This window comes from Bombus bifarius, unplaced genomic scaffold, assembly GCF_011952205.1.
Source record: "Bombus bifarius isolate JDL3187 unplaced genomic scaffold, Bbif_JDL3187 scf7180000008199, whole genome shotgun sequence".
Classification (NCBI taxonomy): domain Eukaryota; kingdom Metazoa; phylum Arthropoda; class Insecta; order Hymenoptera; family Apidae; genus Bombus; species Bombus bifarius.
The window spans coordinates 1,743,215-1,763,816 of NW_022884505.1; the positions used below are offsets into that span (position 1 = coordinate 1,743,215).

At 45.1% G+C, this 20,602-nt stretch overlaps 2 protein-coding genes across 6 annotated transcripts in view; one reads left to right on the forward strand and one right to left on the reverse strand.

The window, feature by feature from the left end:
* Window positions 1–20,602, reverse strand: part of LOC117210031 (dedicator of cytokinesis protein 3) — a 55,075-nt gene that overhangs the window by 15,896 nt on the left and 18,577 nt on the right. The window lies entirely within an intron of this gene.
* Window positions 227–20,477, forward strand: LOC117210036 (innexin inx3). Of its 4 annotated transcripts, none has more exons than XM_033452623.1 (5): window positions 227–832; window positions 14,917–15,102; window positions 16,837–17,261; window positions 17,527–17,922; window positions 18,248–20,477. In XM_033452623.1, the coding sequence occupies exons 2-5, from the start codon at window positions 14,940–14,942 to the stop codon at window positions 18,452–18,454; spliced, it is 1,191 nt and encodes a 396-aa protein (XP_033308514.1). In that variant the 5' UTR covers window positions 227–832; window positions 14,917–14,939; the 3' UTR covers window positions 18,455–20,477. The 4 variants fall into 4 exon arrangements, with proteins under 4 accessions (XP_033308514.1, XP_033308515.1, XP_033308516.1 ...); XM_033452624.1 differs by having other exon boundaries at window positions 227–826; XM_033452625.1 differs by lacking the exon at window positions 227–832 and adding an exon at window positions 14,315–14,339.

Consider the following 20,602-nt stretch of genomic DNA (forward strand, 5'->3'; position numbering starts at 1 on the left):
GTCTAGGAAGACGGACAATCCGGAAGAATCAGAAGTTGACACGCAGAAGAAGAAGAAGAAAAGAGAAGAGCAACGATGAACGATGCAACCGATTCACGGTGAATCGTGGTCGCGTTGGTGATTTCCAAAGGCGACTGTACGCACCTGATAGAGTCGCCCCCACGCTTGGAACTTGGCGAGGCAAGATGGCGGGGAGCGGTGGGGCCCAGAACGAGTCCCTGACTCTCGCTTCAGTTGCTGTTCGCACGCCGGGCCCCGTTGGTGCGTTACGCGGCCTCGTCCCAAGCCTGTCGAAAGAAACTATCTCCAAAATATACGAGCCGAGCTCGTGCGACATCCGACGCAGCCAAGAGGGAGGGAGAGAGAAAGAGAGCGAGTCTTACGTGCCGTGTTAGACATTAACTCTCTCGAAACGACGCGACGCTGTTCATCAATTCCTATCCTTCCCCTCTGTTTCTCTTCTCTCTCGCTTTACTCTTCGAGTAGCACGTCAACGAGGGTCAAAGCGAATTCGAGTCGCGCGGTCCACGGTCAAACTCGGTGATCTTCGGTGTGAGGTGAATTGAAAAAAGGAATCGGTGGTTGCTCGCTGGAAACCGTCCTTGGAAGACGGTGGCAAAGAAAAGGAAGGGAGGAAGAAGTGACAGGGAGGAGGATTCGATACGTCCCGAAGGAAGGTTTCGAGGAAAGCGACGCCTCGCGAATAAGCGCAAGATTGCCGCGCTATTGGCCCGTGGGAAAACAAAACAACCACGGAATCGAACGGATTTAGTCGGTTTTCGGCGTGGATTATCGGAAACGGCTTGCAGCCGGCAGTGCTCGATCGGAAAAGGTATTGCTCTAAGTTGCGATCGTTTCTTTATTTTCTTTTCTTCTCTTCTCTTTCTTTTCTCTTTTTCTTCTCTTTTCTTTTGTTTACAACGTTATACACAGTGGTTGAAACTGGTGGTGGATGAATTACATTTTCGATACATTTTGCAACGATTCAGAGAGAGAGAGTGAGAGAGAGAGAAAGGTTTACTACGAGCTCGAGTTTCGTACTGCGGCGTATCGTACATACATATTTTGTAAGAAACAAGCAGATAATTTTTATCTCGATTGGAGCATCGAAGCGAAAGACGTTGGCTTATCATGTACTCGTAACAGGCACGCAAATCAAGCGAACCGAATGAACTTTGTTTACGTTTACTTACATACCGGATGGCATAAGTTGGGCTGTACCAAGCGTACATACGCGGTAACCTTTCAAAACGCGACTACTATGTCATTTTCATCGACGGCCACGTGCCGTTCGAACAAATTATTTGCCGCACGATCTACCCGTATACGCGACTTATTAAGGTCGCTCGATCGTCACCAATTTGTTGAGCGCTGTCCTTTCCAACGTTAATTACCATTCGCCGAGATGAAACCGACGCGTACGTTTAATTCCATCGATTGGATATTTTCAAGCAAGAGAGGAAGAAGCTCTCTGGAAATTGGCCACTAGAAAGGAAAATCGTAAACGGCGCAGGTCAGTCGTGAACAATGATGCTTGGGAATCGGCCCGAGTTTTCCCCCAATCTTTCCAACGGTATCCCTTCAAATTGCTATTATCCATCGATCGTTTCGACCTCGTCGAGTTTCACTCGATTGAAGCAAGGACAGACTCGAAAATTACTCTAAAGCGGCATTGCTTGACGCACTCGTCGTTACTGAAATATAACGATAAAATAAAATATTTCCTGCGGTGCTGCGTTTTCATCATAAACATCGTTAGTTCGGCTAATGATGTTAGTTTCGAAAGCTCGTTGCTTGCTGTTTTATCCTCCCCCCATCGAATCTTCCAAAGCCCAAAAGGGTAGACAAGATGCAATAATTGCAATAAATAAACAAATTTGAAATGGAAAAAATCCGACAATTCCGCGAGTATTATTATATACTATATATTATATTATATTATATTTCTAGTATGCTATATCGTAGTTATAATTGTATATAGATAGATTGTATAGATAGAATTGTATATAGATAGAAATGGTTTATCACTGACAATGAGAGCGTAATAACGAGGTTTTAGATGGCGCATCCTATGAGTCAGTAGCGGCGAATGCGTTAAACCGAGGGCAAAATCGTCGAAAAGAGCTGCGGTATCGTCGACGAACTGAAAATCTAATTTGTTGGCCGCACGACCGACACTGAATTTGGTCGTCGGCGATACGCTTCCAGGTTTCACCGCAAGATAAAAACTCGTTAAAGAACGATGGAACGCTTGCATACGAAGGTCCGTAAATACACGACATTATCTCTTAGCCGGTCTGCAGAGACCGGCGGTAAACCGGCGCCTGTGTACATAGGAGATCCGAGTTTAACCACGTTTTGTTGGAACTTGGACGAAGATAACTCAGTTTCCCAGATATTGTTTCGAAGAAACGCGCCACAGCCGAAATCTCGTGCATAGAGTTCCGTCGTTTGGTGTTGAATGAGTGGCATTTCGTTTATCTTAATCCATCGAGGGACAAACGGTCTAACGGCAGTTTGCGTAGTGAAAGTTCACCAATTTCTCTTGTTTCTCGTTGCTTTTCGTGCACGCGATTAGTCAACTACAGTAGCTCGTCTTGTTCGTTTCTTAAATGTAACGATAATTACGAGAGGAGCGAACGAGATCGAATCCTCTGCGAGTTTCCGATTTTTCCGTTTCAATCTTGCAATTTTCCACGAATTTTGGCGAGTCTAAGAGACTCGAATATTATCGTAAGAGAATCTTTAACGCGAATATTGTACGAGTATTGTACGAAATGTTTGAACACTCACGAAAGTATTTGAACGCTTGTAGGAACTCGTTGAAGATGTATCGCGCGTGTTGCACGGAATATTCTGAAATTTCAATAGTACTGTAACGAGATATAGCGGTTGATTATTATCGGTAATGTTTGAAAATAATCTGAGAATACAGACAAGCCATAGTTCTTAGGCGACTCGTCTGTAACGATAATTGTACATTTAAGATCATTATTCGCGCTGTATATTACTTAGCAAGATTTATAACTTCTATATACGTCTTTGGAATTGCTTTTAAATTTTACCAATATACACATTTATCGTATCACGGTGCTGACCAATGTTCAGAAAGTTTCGTACAAGACACGTGTTACGCTTATAATACGTTTTCTATGACAAGCGTTCAAACATTTTCGCGAATCGTCGCAAATAGATTTCAACGACGTCGACCGAAATCTCGTCTCAACAAGCTGACTTGTATCGTACGCGGGAGGGATTTAGGCTGGTCCTTTCGTACGTTTGTTAAACCAAACACGTTTGTTGATAAACGAGCGATGACGGAAGGATGGTGGCGGTTGTACGGTGTGTCGCGGTCAGTCGATGAAAAATATCGGCGAGAAAGCGGCTGTTAACCTGGTTCGAAAGAGCTACAATGCATCAAAGACACACGGCTGAGCGTTTCGCGCGGAGTGTCTGGCGCGTTTGTCGCAAAACTGGTTTATCCGGAATCCGAGACCCGGAGGATCGAACGAATCTGCGATCTGTAGCGTCAGTGGAGAGCTTAAAACTTCGAATTTTACGCTATCGTTTAACGTTTAACGAGCAAATTAGAGACGATGTATAAAAGAAGGATAAAAATATGAAATATCGAGGATATTTAATAACAGCGATCAATGGACTGCGAAATGTTCGCGCGTTCGTGGGAAATTTGAAAGCGCAAGGGTGCGGAGTACGCGTAGTATTTCTTGGACGGAACGAATCTCTATCCGGGTTCTTTAATCGCGTTCATGAAACTATGAAATTTCATAAGCAACCGTGATGTCTGATAATCGAGAACGTAAACATACAGGCGCGTTGTAACTGGAAATTGTAAGTGAAAGCTTCGTAAAATTGCAACCTATCGGAAATATTTACGCACGAGCGTAATCGTGGTGAAAGAATAGCAACTCGCATAGCGTTATGCAGCGAGCGAGTATATTGGTTCGTGGCAACCCTCTTTCTACCAAACGACGTGCTATGAAACGTAATATACGGTGGACTCGTTTCTTTGGCGCATCGCTTCGTTTCTGGAGAACAGCGAGACGATTCAACGTTAATCGCACGAGAGATATTATACTTCCGGAACGGCGATGATGCGCCGGAAAATATCGCTTGAACGAAACAGATCGTTTCATCGTAGAAACGATTCGCTGGCATTGTTTCCCGTTTTTCTTTCCCACCTCGTTTTACAACAGCGGTCAACCATTTCGCGTCGTTCTCACGGTTATCTCGATGACGAAAATTACGCTTGTCGTCGTGTTATCGATCGAATGATCGTGGTTGAAAAATTTCATCGACCGCGTAAACTGCAACAGGCTTGGCGATTCAGATCTCGTTAGGCTGGATTTTTTCGTCGCTGCTATAATAATCGAGTCGGTATTCACCTTTCACTCGATGACGAGGCAGGCGCCCTTCACTCTAACGACATTGTTCGTCAGCGATAACACAGATACGATAGGCTGCTGAGCGATCCTTCTTTACGCTACTTTGCGAGTCATCGTGATCTTCCTGTGGAGGCGCGGATACTAGGCGAACCGGCGTTCGAGTCACCGACGTAGGCCCAACATCCTTCGACGATTGTATATTAGTTCTACACGAACGTACATATACGCGTAAGATAAATGTCGATGGTTTACAGTTTGAATAATATCCTGTCCTCTTTCAAAGTACGCGCGTGTATATTGTTGTGTTTGAAGTTGCCCGACGTTTTCTTTATCCTTTAAAGTACAATTTTATCGTAGTGCGTTACGAAACAACGACACCATATTTTGGATAGAACGAGGAGAAACAACGGCGGTACGAACTGACAGAACTTAGGCTTAGGAAAATTACAGAACTTGGCTCTTCTTTGCTTGCGAAATAACAGGCAAGGGCATTTCAATCGAGTACTCAGCTTTCGTATAGAATTGCGTGGGCTGTTTGCAGGTGTTTTTCGTACGAAAGGCACACATTGCACATTTCGTACACATTGCAGGTACAGTTCGATACGTTTAGTTCTTTCGGTTTTCGGATTAAGAAACGAACGAACTGTCCTCGGCTGCTATCCTATCAGGCTAATACGTATGCTACGTATCTCCGCGTAGAGCAACCTTACGGTAAAACACTCGTGAAAGCGTGGCTTGCCAACGATTTACCTTCCGCAGCAAATTATCACGCTATCGACCTGCAGTCTCCAGTTTCTCTGCTGAGAATTTTCAATTCTCGTGTATAAGGGGCGATGATAATTAGAAACGAGAAGAAACACATAGAACGGCACTCTGTTGCGCGATCAAGCTGATATTATTAATGAAATTATAGAGTTAGTGGTATTACAGCAACCAGTTTGGTAAACGAAACGATTAAAATTCGACGACTAAACCTTACGAATCACCAGTTATACGATTGTCCTATTTAACGAGAAATTATAAAATCGCGAAGGGAAGCAACCTGAAACTTCCAATTCCTTCGGTCGTCGATCCGTCAACGCCACCAGCGACGTACCGAATTATCGCGCGAGAGAATTCAGCGAAGAAAACTTTGTTCCTTGGACGATACGGCGTGTTTGCCGAGTAATTTCACGACTGAGAGGGTTCCCGTGTTTGCCATGAGGTCTGCACGTAGACCAACGACGTACACTGCACGCCTAGATTCTCCTTCCTTTTACTTCGTTCCTCTTCTTACCATTTAAACGCGCTGTTATCGAGAAAGTAACAGACGTCGCATTCTGCCGTGAGACTTGGCGCTACGACGAAGTTCCAGCAAAATCATCCAGCTTTCCCCATCGAAGGATTCACGTGCGCTCTGATTTCGTACGATCGATGGTCGACCAGCCAACATCGGCTGCAAGTTTCTAACTCGGTCAGATCGACTCGATCGATCGCTTGCAGCAAAGTCGAACCACCATCGGACAATCGAGTCGGTTTTAAAAGTTCCGAGGCGTGGTTACCGCGAACGTAAGCGCAACAGCTAACTGTAAATGCAGCCGCTTTCCGCGGCCAGCCACACGACTCGTCCTTACGTCGCGGGAAAAACGTGCACGCGCTGCCTACGCCATGCAACCGACACTCGTTCGATGCCGACAGAAACCGTTAGCTATCTCTCGTTTTTTAGATAGATTTCGCCATCAGTACGGTGGTTCGTCAAGTACGACGACGACACGATCTTTGTTTCGAATTAGGAATTGGAAAGATTAGTCGAAAGATTCGACGGTTCGTTTGCAGGTATTTGGTTCGACGAGAACGAATAAGCTTCCTCGATGACGAAAACTCTCTGCTTAATTCCGTTGTAATACTCGGACTTTTTATCGGTATTTCGATGTCGGTTCAACCGAGAGGACTTTGAACGTCCCCAGCCAGTTAGAACGGTTTACGCGATTGAAGCGAGATATTACGCGTACGATTCTGTATTTTTAACGTATTTGCCTGAAATTGGTGGAGATTTTTCACGATAGGAAAGCACGATGAGAACGATCGATCGCGAAGGATCGCGAAATACCTCGCGGCAAGAATAAAACAGAAATACCATCGATATTCCATAGACACGTCAAAAGTAGTTTCCTGTATCTGCTAACGTTCTTCCTCTTGAAGAATTGTTCACGTTGGAACGTCGTTGTCATTAATTGACTTAAATGCCGTGTCCTGAGCGAAGGCGAGCTGACCCTAGCAACGAAAGAAAATCGAACGAAGGAAGACGTTTGCACGGCGAATGAAAGAAAATCGTGTGAAAATACCATTCGTTGGATACCAAGATCGGTATAAGGCGGGCTGATTTCGTTCTGAAGATACTCGGTAGGGAACGTAATTAATGGAGGTCGAGGATCTTTGTGCCTGGTATTCGAGCTGATGAAAATGCATGAGGGGTTGCTGCGGGTTGCCTCCCTTCCGTGGCACCTCGATAAACATTTAATAAAGTTTTCTCATAGGCCAGGCACGCACCACTTTCTGCCGTGGAATAAATTACGGAATTGTGTCTCGTGGTCGTAGAAACACTGGCCGGCTAAATGCCAGTCGGTCTGTTTCATAACTCGTTCCGCTGGCCCATTCCAGCGCGTATTCCTCTCGATTCCGCCGCGCCAACAAAGATCGTTTTGTTGGTCGGAGCTTTCGTACGTACCACGACTCGAGCATCGAATCAGATTCAGATTTCGTTCTCGATTCCAGCTTCGAACGGTGTATTCGATCAGGCCCATTAACCGAATTAATCGCCTCTGCTTGAGAAAGCTCGCGACCAGAATGCAGTGCCGTACAATGGGTGTTTCGATGGAAACGAATTTTTAGCACGCGATGAAAGAAATTAGAGGAAGGTCTGTAATCTGTGGTAAATAACGTAACGCCGAGTGTATTTTCTGGTCGAATGGTCAAACTATTTCGAAATCTTAGGAAACTATTTCTCCTACAATTTGGTCACGAACTGGCGATTTCTTTAATATTTAATTATTGCCGGCTAACGTTGAAAGTAGCGCGACTAAAACTCAGCATACTATGGCTTCTCTGCTACTGGCTCTCTTGCTAAAAATCTTCTGAATGAAGAGGCGAACGTGTGTACGGAAAAGCGAAAATTTGTGGAACTCGTGCGTGTGGAACTCATAGCGCAAAAGCGTGTGGAAATGTAGGAACCACGAAAGCTGTTTAAGAACTATCGATACGATGGACACGCCTTTCTGTGCAAAATCGAACGTGGATCGAAGTTACATTTGGGTCAAGTACGCGCAAAGTATCGCCGCCGTTCGACCAACGTTTTTTCGCGTACGAACGCGCACAAGCAAAGAAAAGCAACGCGGGGAACAACTGGCGAAAAGAACGACAGGCGTTCTCTTCTCTTTCCGTGGAATCGTATTTGCATCATCAACGCGTATACGTCAGCGTGCAAGAATATGCCAACTGGACAACGATGAAACGGAAACCGCAGTGTCGTTCAGCGATATACAATATACTATGCTACGGTACACTGTGTGATATACCATGGTACATAATGCAAAGCAGAAATTCTCGAGTTCGTTTTTCCAAAGAGCCTCCCTGTCCTCGTTAAGGTGATCGGCACGCGCGTAAATCTTCATGCTGGTTAACTTTATGGCTCGTAGTCGACATTACCCTTCATTAGCCGCGCCGTACGGCCGCATAAGTCACGTTCTTCCGGCCGCAATTATCGATTCTCGTGTGTGTGGCATGGCGCATAAATTCTGCGCAAATTAAGAACACTCGTTTACGGCGGATGATATGACCGATACGAGAGCCGAACGAATTCGATTTTTAGTCGCGCGGTATACGTTACACGGCAGACTGCGTGACAGAGACGCTTGTCGAAGCGTCGAGCTTGTTGAGCAACGAACGATCCAACGAGTTGCTGCGATATAGCAGAGGCGGCTACGCTTTTCGTCTCGTCGATGAATTAGCACGTTAGCGTGTACCTCTCAGCGAGAGCCACAGGAGATCGAGATATATCACGAAGCGCGACGTTTCATTTCTCTAAGAGATATCGTTTCCCTGACGATGTTGTCCGAATCATCGTAACGATGTGTACGTCAGAACGGACAGATGTTGCAACGAGGGAGATTCTAAGGCCAATTACTTCTAAGGCTCTGGAACTAAGTACGCTCGGCTGGTTCGCCAGAAAACGGAGGATGCTGAACCTTTAACCAAGTTTTCCAGCCAATTATATTTTCCAAAGCTTACAAAATATCTGAGAATTCTTATCTGTGATTTCTCGTCCAGATTCTACGTGAGACGTCCAAACGATGTTACGTTACAAATGTTGTTTGTTCGCGAAGACGAGACGAAAATGGAAATGTAAAGATTCGAGGATCGTAGGCGGAGTTAAGAGGACGCCTATTGGCATTCGAAGCACGACTACTGATGCGTAATGCTATACTATACTGCGACTATACGACTATACTGCGTAATAATAATAATAGTACACGAGCGTTTGGCGCGCGATTTCAACGAGAAGCGAAAATGTACTGGAAGATGCGATCTTAACTCATTTGCATCCAAGCGCGGATCAATCCGCGCGCTGCGACTATCTTCTATCACCAAGCGCGGATTATTACGCGATTTTTGGTCCACGCGATGGGGACCAGTCGTCAGTTGAACGCCGCTGATGCCTTCAAATGTTTCCTTAAGTAGAGCCATCATGCAAATGGTTAATGATCGCGAATGATGTACATAGAACAAAGATAGCAGAATCTAGAAACGCAGAATCTAGAAGACCGACCGGCTTTCGCGATATTTCGCCAAATAAGAAACCAATGGCAAACCTGTTCCCTTAGCCCGTAACCTGATAGCAGTGATTCGCGTACACGAAGTTAGCCGGTCGTTGCGGTGGCGAGAGTTGCGTCGCGTTGAAAAACCATCGTCTCGCGGTTGCTTGGGATTCCGAAACGTGCCTTCGATCACAGAGCTGACACCCGTCGATTAAAGGTACAACACGGAGTAGACTGAAGCCGGTGGTCGATGAGGAACGTGCTACATAGCCGCTGATTTCCTTCGAGAATACGCCGTGTGTCACGGTACTTGCATGGAGCATCGTTCGCGCTGTATCGTTTTAAACGCGTCTTATATGCTTGGAATACATAGAGGAATTTTTTATTTGTACAGAGCTGTTTGCAAAGGAGAAATTCGACTGCGACGCGGTCCACGTCGGGTCGTTTTCCAGCGAATCGGTTCTCTCGTCTTTTCTTATCGGCAGAGACTACGGAGTCGTGGTAAATCGTATTCGGTTGCCCGAAAAGTGTCTTTCTTTGCACAACGGTGCACCTTCGTACAAACGTGAAACCAAGTGTGTGAAATGTCGCGGTGTTTATCTCAACAGAGCAAAATGGATCGTACGAAATTCGACAAAATAATACGAAAGCAAAGATATTCTGCGTCTATTGTTTCCTCATAAAAGGAAAGAAACTCTTCGAACAAGCTGATATTTATTAACCGCTTAGCCGTTTTCGACGAGCGTATTCGTCGCGAGGAAAAATGGCAATATTTCATGCCTCTATCAGCAACGAAATTAAAAGATAAAACAATCGTTTCGTTGCAACTTAAATTCAGTATCGTAACGGCCATACGTACTCTGTGTTGGACGAGTCGTCGCTTACTTTCCGGCACACATTTCAGGTACATAGTACGCAACAGCAAACCGTTTAAAAATCATTCTTTTAATGGGGTATTCTGGTCTAGAGGCATGAATTTCGGGCGATTTTTGAAGCTCTGTACAAGCGAAACAAAAAATATTTTTGCTATCCTTCTCTTTAGCATTTGTTTATTGATATTTCGAGATTACGTAAAAAATTCACTGAAAAAAAGAACTCGATATTTAAAAAGTTATGAGCTGGCAAAGTGGGTGCTGTCAAAAAAATGGGGTGTCGTGGCGTGCATGATATCAATCCTTCTGGTCATCCGAGACAAAAACTTCGAACGGATTCTTAATTAGTATGGATGCCGCTATCGTCCGAACCTTGGAAAAGTCAATACAACATTTTTTCACAAACTGACGGCCGTTGGAACAAAAATTTCTTATTTCGCACGTTTCTTTGACAATTCCGAACGTTTAAAAAATAGTAATATTAAAAATTTTAAGCTGAGCGTGGTCCGGACGATAAAGGAGTATATAAGGAATATTCAGACCAAATTTAAAATAAATCGGTTCGTTAGAATTTGAGATATCGTGCACGCCAACCCGAAAAAACGTCTACCGTCTACTATTCATGCCGCGTCACAAAAATGGCTGTAACACATAAAATAATTGAAATTTTGAAAAATCCTTTCAAGCGAATATTCTTCAATGTCTAAACTTTGAAAATATGAAAACAAAATTTTCGATTTTTTCAAATTTCTAGACCAGAATATCCCCTTAATGGAAACTCAAGCAACTCGGTACAAATAAATGGAAGATCGCGATAGATAGATAGACAGAGTCGGGCAAAGGAAGAAGAAGAAGTAGAAATACCGAAATAGACGATGCGTTAAGTGGAAAGAAGGAAGGGTCTAACGAATTGTTTGAGCGACGATCGTCGCAGACGTAGAAAGCGTTGCGTTTTCTCGTGTTGTCAGCGGTGTCCACTGCGGCTCCGGTGAGCCGCGTTTCCCCTTCTCTCGTTTCACCAGAAACAACCGCGAGTAACTGGTTTGACTTGTATGTTCGTTAACCGGGAACGTTTCGAAGAAGCGCGGAGAGGGAATTGTAAAACCGTTGTCGCGAAAACCCTCGAATGCTGCGTGGGCAAGTTCGAAGAACGCGAAGAACTATTTGCATATAAAACGCGTGAGCGGAATCGCGTAAAAGACCTGGAACTGATGGATCGTCCGATGAAAACGGAAGTCAATGAAGCGCGTACGCGTGGTGCTGTGGTGTAGCGATAAAACGCACGAGGATTAATCGAAAGACATCACGGCGGAGGAATAATAATACGCGGCTTGCAGAAATGACGGATCCCTTGGAGCCGCAGATACGACGATCTGAAATTACACACGATACTGTTGGTAACGTGCACGTGCTCTTGCTTACGATCGCTGGAGGATAGTTGCGAACGTTGGTCGTCGTTTCGACGCGCTTGCAAATGCTTTTAGCCGCTAACGAACGTTTACGGATATTAGCGATCGCGCGTGAACACGCGTGGCCACTTGCGAATGTACGCAAAGAAGATCGTTCAACGGCGTTTACAAATCTGTGATCGCTGGCGAACAGGAAAAATCGTGGCGAAACATACACTGGCTACGAAAATTATTCGCATACGAATTGCGCTTATCGTAGAATTTACCTGTCGATTATCAGATTCCAGCGTATCGAATCGTCGAGCGACGCTGTTGTGCGAGCGCAACGGTTTCATACGACGAGGATGAAATGTAAGTACTTTTCGTAGCTGTTGTATATAGAAGGATTAATGTTACACCGCTGAGTATGCTTCGCGAGATCAAACTTTACGATGCACCGTGTTCTTCGTAATTTGTCCTTGACAAATAGAAACAGCGTCGGACGATGATAATTTTTCGTCGTAAGGCGAAATCAAAGTATTCGCGATGCACAGCAAGAAGAGAGAGTTTGATAATCGAGTGCCTGAGCGCTTGCGGATTGACCCTTTGCAACCGCACGTGCCTCGTCTGTTGTCAATTAATTGACTAATAAATATCCTACGCCCTACGAGACCGCTGTTTTAGTTTAGCTACTCGGATCTCGTCTGCTCGCAGCATACGTGGAACGATCTTGTTTAAAGCTGCAGCAATGTGACTCGTAAATTGCACACGGATGTTACACGAGTCGCAAACGAGGCAAAACTTGCGGCTAATTACGCGCGAAATTTCTTCGAAACACGAAACAGACTGGTTCGCAGTCGTGCGGCACGTTTGTCTGGAATTTTTGTTAACGCAAAGGCAATTGGCAATTCGAAGATCATAGGAGCGCGAGTCACTCTGTTGCTATCTTCTGTGTTTTATATTTTCATACAATAAAAATAATTATATAATTATAATGGAATTATATAATTCGCAGACCAAACGAACGATACCTTTCAAGGCCCGGATTGTCGAGTTACTCGAATTCCACGCTGTTCGAGAATACCATCGCCTGATGGAAGAATAAAAGAGAAAATACCCGGTCGAGTTCGCTTAGATCACTGCGAGAAACTTAACGCAACAACCATTTCCTCGAAGTTCGCAGTTAAACAACTGGGTCTAAAGTTTGAGGGAATACTCTGAGCCAATCAAAGCGACAGAAAAATATTTCAAGTTGCTGGAGTTTCAATCGTTTAGATCCGACCAGCTGTAGCGTGACGCGAACTCGAAAGTCGAAATACGCGATTCAAACTCTGCTTCTTGAACCGTTCGCCTTCGCTGCCGCGATTCTCGGCTCAATTTAATTTTATTCGTTGGAAATGTCGCGTCGTACTCGAGAGGGCAATGGCTTCGAACGGACGCGATAGAAATGACGAGCGTATCACGTCCGATCGAGTCGTCGTATACGTTCGGTGCGTGTACCATCGGTGCTCCACGTGCATACCGTTTGGCAAACGTTAAATGGCGGATTTTTCGCACGTTTTCGCACCACCGGTGCAAGTTTCTCAGGGCAACGACAAAAATGCAGTAGCCCGGTAACCGGTGACTGTTCTCGGGCCGAAAGTAGCTTTTGTTTCGCCGCGAGAACAATCCACGGTCTGAAGAGCATGCTGCGACGAACCTCTGTGTATATCGATCCTCGGTACATCTGCCGTTTCCGGCCTTGCTACCGGTACTCCGCGAACAGCCGAGCGGTTCAGCGGTCGGAAACGCAAGAATTCGCCGATACGATCGCCGCTGTAATCGTTTTATCCGATCAACGTGCTCCGCGGCTCGTCTTCTTCGCGTTTCTTCTCGTCAGTTCTACGTTCTTGTATATCCGTTCTAACTAACGCGATTTCTTCGTTCGATTCTCGATTGTGATCGGAGCAGCGTTGTGAAGACGCTTTTTAAGATTTTAACGCTGATCTGAACATGCGAAGGTCCGATCAAACGACCAGTTTGAAAATTTCATTTACGATCGTACAATTGTGATTCGTCTATCTTCGTGGTAATTCTTATATTAAGAAAAATCGAGATACCGATTAGTCGGATGAAAACGAACGGAACAACAAGGAAAGTAGGATTTTAAATAAAAATTCTGAAACCGGTCGTTCGAGCCTGGTTAAAGTTAGCGACAAATTAGCATATTTCTGTTTCTTCTTTCATTCCATTCTTATTACGTATCTAGCCTAAGAACGTAATATCTATATCTTCTCCCTTTCTTTCCTTCGATTCTCCTTAAGCGTAATCGAAGCTTGCATAATCGTGCTTTGTCCGTCTTCCCGTACGATATCGGAGCGTTGAACGTGTAACGTTTCCTCCTCTTTTCGTCTTTCGTTCGCAGTCCCCTTCAAAACGAACGCTTGGAAAATTTTCTTGTCACCTGACGCAAAGAACACGTCGACGAAAGAATCTCTTGGACTTGAAAGTTGCCAAGGTTGTTCTTTATTCAGCGGTAGCGAAAACGGCAATTTGATCGCCGGGTATCTCGCGATCCCCCGTCCAACGAAATTCGTCAAGCCTGTTATTAACGTTAATTGCAGGAATATCGCGACGAGGGCATCGAGACTGCAGCCGATTATAAAGCCAAGATACACGTTGCGTTGTTAGAAATCACGCGAGCTCGAACACGTTGGCGTTCTCTGTTCTCTGTTCCCAAGAGCATTGACTCACCGTGTGTAACTGACTTACTCGACAAGAATGTAAATGCTCGAGCGTTGGTGGTCGTATCGATGACAGAGAGCCGCGTCGTTCGCGATTACATCGCGCTCTGCCAACCACCGACCAGTTCGCCACGAGCATTCCATCTTCCGTCGTTTCGACGTACGTGTTTCTGAAATACTTTCATCGATACGAATGTTCAATCGCATTAACGTAATTCCTTACAGCGGGCTACGTACAGACAAAGGAATGTGTCAAATAATCGCGAATGACGATAACGATAGGATTCTTGGCTTTCGCGACGAACTGAATCGAAAACGACGATCTTTGTTACCTTAATTTTGCATGGAAAGCTGCCGAAGAGAGGAAGAAAGAAAAGAGAGAAAAAAAAAAAGAAGAATAGCGTCGATACGTGTATCGACTTGGCATTGAACGCGTTAATGGCAAAACGTGTTAAAAACGCATTCTTTTACCATGTTGATGACAGTCATCTGTATCATCGTAGCGACTCGTAATAAAATTTAGTTTAGATCGTAACCACTTTTTCTAAGATTCTTACGCTTTCCCTGTCGCTTCTTCTGTGATCGCTTTTTCCTATTAATTAACTTCAACTCAGTTAATTATCCTTCTTTTGTCCTGCAGCGAATATATACGCGTACGGGATCGCGAAGCGTATAACCTCTGCGTGCAACATTATCGGCAGTCGTGCATGACCAATATGTGGTTTGATGGTTTCCAGGAACACGTTGATCGAGGAGAGCAATGGCGGTGTTTGGGCTGGTCTCGGCGGTGGCCGGGTTCGTCAAGGTACGATACTTGGTGGACAAGGCGATCATCGATAACATGGTGTTCAGGGCGCACTACAGGATCACCTGCGCTATTTTATTCGCCTGTTGCATCATCGTCTCTGCCAATAATCTGATAGGTAAGCAGCTCTTCTTCCCGCACTTTTGCGGCTAACCACGAAAAAACGAGCTTGCAACGAGCTTTTCGTCGAGTCGGAGCATCGGCGTTGTTGCCAGGTTCGCGAGAAATTTTCCAACTCGTCGCACGTACATGGTCGTAGTCCTACGTGTTAAATGGTAGCCAAGGCGATTGAGAATTGTGCAGGAATTACGAGTACGATTTTAACCGCCTGGCAGACGCGCACCAGGAAAAAAGAAGAAGAAAGAAACGTTCCTACGAATACGTTAACGGTTTGGCCAACGAAGCTCGAGTTCCTCGTAACGATGATTTAACCGATGAAACAAAGCGAAGATTTCGAGAATTCGAACGTAGTCGCGTACTCGGACTTTCGAGCGTATCATATCCTTTTGCTTTCGTAATTAATGCAACCATCGAGCAGCGAAATCGCGTTGATCGCAATTTCTATGTTCACGCGTATGCGGATACTTCGAAGATGCGAAGATACGCGCGCAATGCGCCTGCTGTTCGCAAACGTAGAAAACATCGAATAATAAGTCGTATAAAGCATCGAAAGTGAGGCGTGTCCGCTATAAAATTGAGCAAGCGAACCAAAGCTTTGCGTTCCGTTTCTAGGCATATTCTAAAAAATAGAAATATAAGCGCAAAGTCCAAACGCAAAGTGGATCGCGAACAGTAGCATCGCAACAGCTGAAAAGTGTATCAGTTAAAAAGCAACAGTAACGCGACAGTCGAACCCAGCTGCAGAGCGAATGTGCTCACTCGCGTGATTGTTTCCGACAATCGGTCGATCCGTAAGTGAATTAAGGAGGTAAAACGATCCTCTTACTTGACCCATGCGAGCAACGACGATAGGTCGCAGATGAAACGTCGTCGGTTGCATAAATAGCCGATACGTTGCGTGGCAGCGGGCCGTTTTCAGGACGCGCGTGCTTATTTATCGGTGGACAGAGCGCGTACGAGGGCCGATCACGTGTTACACACACAGCTGCTCGTCACACCGACGACGAGGCCCTCGGACCAGATTCGCAACGGTATCGTGCGTTATCAACTCGTTTAGCGAACAACCTATCAGCTGCCGCGCGCGATGCACCAGCACATGTTTCGCACATGTGTCGTAGCGAGTCTCCTCTCTCATCCTGCTCGTTCACAATCATCGTTCCACGTTCTCGCCGACAGGGAATCGCTGGTTGCATAATTTTACGCGCAATTGTGCTTATAATCAAACGGATAATGCACGGTCGTTGTCTAACGAGGTCGTTCGCGATCGAGGACGCTCACCGGTTCGCGCGATGTTTCGGAAAACGCGCGTCTCCATCTCCACGCGGTCCGACCGTATTCGAACATCTTCGCTCGATCTAGCTGGCCGAAACTGTGTACTTCCTAGAAGTAGAAGCGAATATTCACGCAATTTCTTATTTTTGGAGACTTTCGCGTTCGAAGGAATATGATTAAAATAATAAAATCTCGTCTCAATTGTCGCTGGAGTAGATTAAAGCATCGATTCTTCGAGAATCGGTTGGCGTTACAGTTCTATTCTCGAGAGACGACAGAGACTTTGAGATATTCAAAACGCCATTGCTTTCCGAGTGGGCAATTTCCCACAGCTTTCTAAGGAACTTCCTTTTCCATCTTTCATTGTCTCGAGTACAACCGACCAAAGATCGGATGAAAGATGGAGGGAAGAGCAACGAACATCGAGCTCCGAGCTAATGATCGACGATGATGCTTGCAGGTGATCCGATAAGCTGCCTAAGCGACGGAGGTGTACCGGACAACGTGATAAACACGTATTGCTGGATCACGTACACGTTCACGTTGCCCCGCAACAACGCGAAACCGGTGGGTACTCACGTGGCTCACCCTGGTCTTGGCGGCGACTTTGGGGAGAAGAGATATCACTCGTACTATCAGTGGGTGCCCTTCATGCTCTTCTTCCAAGGTATCCTGTTCTACATGCCTCATTGGATATGGAAGCAGTGGGAAGAGGGCAAGGTCAGAATGATATCCGAAGGCATGAGGGGAGCCTCGATCGATAACAAGTCCGAGCGACAGGCCAAGTCTCAACGTCTCGCCAAATACGTTTACGACACGTTGCACCTGCACAACACATACGCGGCTGGCTACTTCTTCTGCGAGGCTCTCAACTTCGTCAACGTGGTAAGTGGCGTACCGTGTCGCGGATAAAGACTCCTCTTTATGGAGCGATCATAAGAACTCGAGCTTTCTTTAATAACGCGGTCGGCTTAGTCGTGTCTCTGTGTTTCGAGATCATACGGCCGCAAAAATGCGAAAACACGTTTGTCGTCTGCTGCGAGTTTTTGTATTCGGTGAGACGCGCGTGCAGCGATAAATGGAAAGACGCTCCATTCGCGTGTTTTCTCGAGAAGTTAGCGAAAATCGTCAGAGGATCGTGTGATTGCAGGTTGGAAATATATTCTTCATCGACACGTTCCTCGGTGGAGCTTTCCTCTCCTATGGTACGGATGTGCTCAAGTTCAGCAATATGAATCAGGAACAACGCACCGACCCGATGGTGGAAGTGTTCCCGCGGGTAACCAAATGTACCTTCCACAAATTCGGTGCTTCCGGGACCATTCAAAAGTTCGACGCCCTCTGCGTTCTCGCCCTTAACATCCTCAACGAGAAGATCTACATCTTCCTCTGGTTCTGGTTCATAATCCTGGCGGTATTGTCCGGTGTCGCTCTGCTGTATAGCATGGCGGTGGTCTTACTACCCAGTACCCGGGAGACCATCCTCAAGAAACGATTCAAGTTTGGCACGTCGGCTAACGTGAGCGCACTTATCAGAGAGACACAGGTAAACCAGGTTCATCGATTTAAATCAACGAGCAAAGTGTCGTAATCGCCAATCGGAAATACGCTTGCGGTTTGGCATGACTCTAATTAGGCGGTCGGGATGACAGCGTTTATTTTCAAAACAACGTTCGATCGGTCCGGTTTCACGGTATCTGAGATACCTTGTTAAGCGTCAGAGGGAATGGGATCGGGGCGAGACGAAAAGCCACGCGATACTCTTTCTCGGAGACGTTTCTCGATAATAACCGGTTTGAAAGATAATCGCAATCTACGATACGTTTCGTGACGAGAACGTATCCATTGTTTCTACATATGTAAATTTGCAGGTCGGCGACTTCCTGTTGCTTCACCTGCTGGGACAGAACATGAACATGATGATGTTCAACGAAGTACTGGACGATCTGTGCCGTCAGTTGAACCTCGGCTCGACGAGCGGAGCGTCACCGACCTCGGTGCCATCAGCGCCCAGCACACTCGAGATGTCACCCATTTACCCGGAGATCGAGAAATACGCGAAGGACACCGAGATCTAATGCTTACGCCCTCTCCGACCATATTTCTATCTTCTCTTTTGCATTGTGATAAGACCCAGGGTGATCCCTTTCCGACACCTTCGGTCTCTCGAAAAACGTTTGTACTATCGACGGTTAGTTTGCTCGTAACGAAGGAACATGTTGATCGAACACGCGACAGGAACGAGATCTTGCCACTTCCTTTTCGATCTATGTATCAACGCGTAGAGATTACTTGCCGTCCCGCAGAAATAGTGAAACTAATTCGCCATAAAGTAACAGGTACATATCGCAAATCTGTTATCGTAGCCGTCTATTGTTTCTTACCATTTATAGCACAAACTAGCGTTAGGTTATCGAACGAATATGTAACGTAGACGATAACGCGCGATGCTTTCGGTTCGACAATGCGTGTACGCGTGTTGTCGTCTATCGCTGTTAAATTATAGTAAGCCGAATTTCACACGCGCAAGCGTTTCGCCGATTATCTTTAATATTGCGTAATGATATCGCGTTCGCCACCCTGTGGTTAGGGACGCGGTCGTCGAGCACGATAACAACACCGTGAACGATTGCTATGGAATTTGAAACAGCGAACGCGATCAACTCTTTCTCTTCGACAAAATCAGTTGCCGTTACTCGTCGATGCTCGCATCGATCGTGTTCCTCGATTCCTATTTGTGTTACACATACACATTCCTTTTGTATTAATTTGCGCGTATCGTGATGAAACAAGTGCCTTTTGGGGAAGTGTGTCAATTTACGTTCGACGCTCCGTCGCCGATGGAGCAACTACTATATTATTCGTTTATGGTATCGATAAAGTTTTCTTCGAGTAACATTCCGGGCTACTTTCGATTCGTATCGTTTAAGAAAAACGAAGCGGAAATACCGTGGTATTGGACAAATCGTTACTTTTTGAGATAATAATAGAACGAGACTGTATAAGTTTTTCTAGAAATTATAGAAATAAACACGAGAGTATTTATAAGGATACAGATTGCCAATAGCGCTCTTATATCTTTTACGTATTAGTTTTTTAAAGTAACTATACCGCTGTTACACGTGGTCTACGTATATTCTTTTCTTTTCTTCTTTTTGTATTTCTCTATTTCTAACTGGTGCAATTGCCATAACGAAGTTAGCGTGAATAACGATATATTTTGTGGCGAAGTTAGCGCGAACGATGTAAAACTTCGTTGACAAAATTAAACTTCAGGGGCATTCCTGATTATTCACAGTAACGTTTTCATTTTTCATACAAAATTCAAGTATATACATACATGCGTAGTTTATATAATTAAATCGTTACAAAGATTTGCGAATAGAATCGACTTAAGAGTTAAACGATTCGAATATTCGAGTTTATCCGATTTTCATCCTATCTACCGTCGAGTTTATCGAGTCGAAATTGACTAATGCGCTTCTACATACGTATCTACGAGCGAAATTCTGCGAAGAGTTTAATATTTAGAAGTGCACATCGATGAACATATTCTTAAGAATATTTGATACGTTTTCCTTTTCCAATGTCTCGAAAGCTACGTGGAAAGATCAGGCGGTTTACCGAAACGAAATACGATAACGCTGACGTGAGTTTCACAGCAACGTTAGAATCGTTTGAACCGTTCATTGCTCACGTTCGTATCGCACGACTCACAATTTCTCGGATTGCTCGCCAGCATAATATAACGCTGCCGATAATTATATGCAATGACAATAATAACTTTACTATTAAGTAGTTTATCGTAGTTAGTAGGTTGTATCGCTAATATTAGTTTTGATTCAAGCGATAGATTACGACAGATGTATAAGTCGAACGAGACGGATGTGCCTTCTTCATAGTATACCGAGATATTGTACTTTAGCGCTTAGGATTTCTATAAGATGTGTTTATAAATTGATAAATGCTCATTTGTAAGGATCGCCGCCGAAGTTAACGCGAAGACTGCCAATACGTGCAACGGTAGATGTAACGGGAGCAAAAATAGAAGAATCTAAAGAGCCAATTGTAGAATAAAGATTATACTCTTTCTATATGAAGGATCGGTTGGTTCCTGATTGCTCGTTTTCATAACCAGAAAGTATCCATCGGTCTGAAGCTAACCAGACTCGTCCGATCGTAATCTGCCTGCTGGCTGTTTCTCAGCGAGTCGAACAACGAAGCAA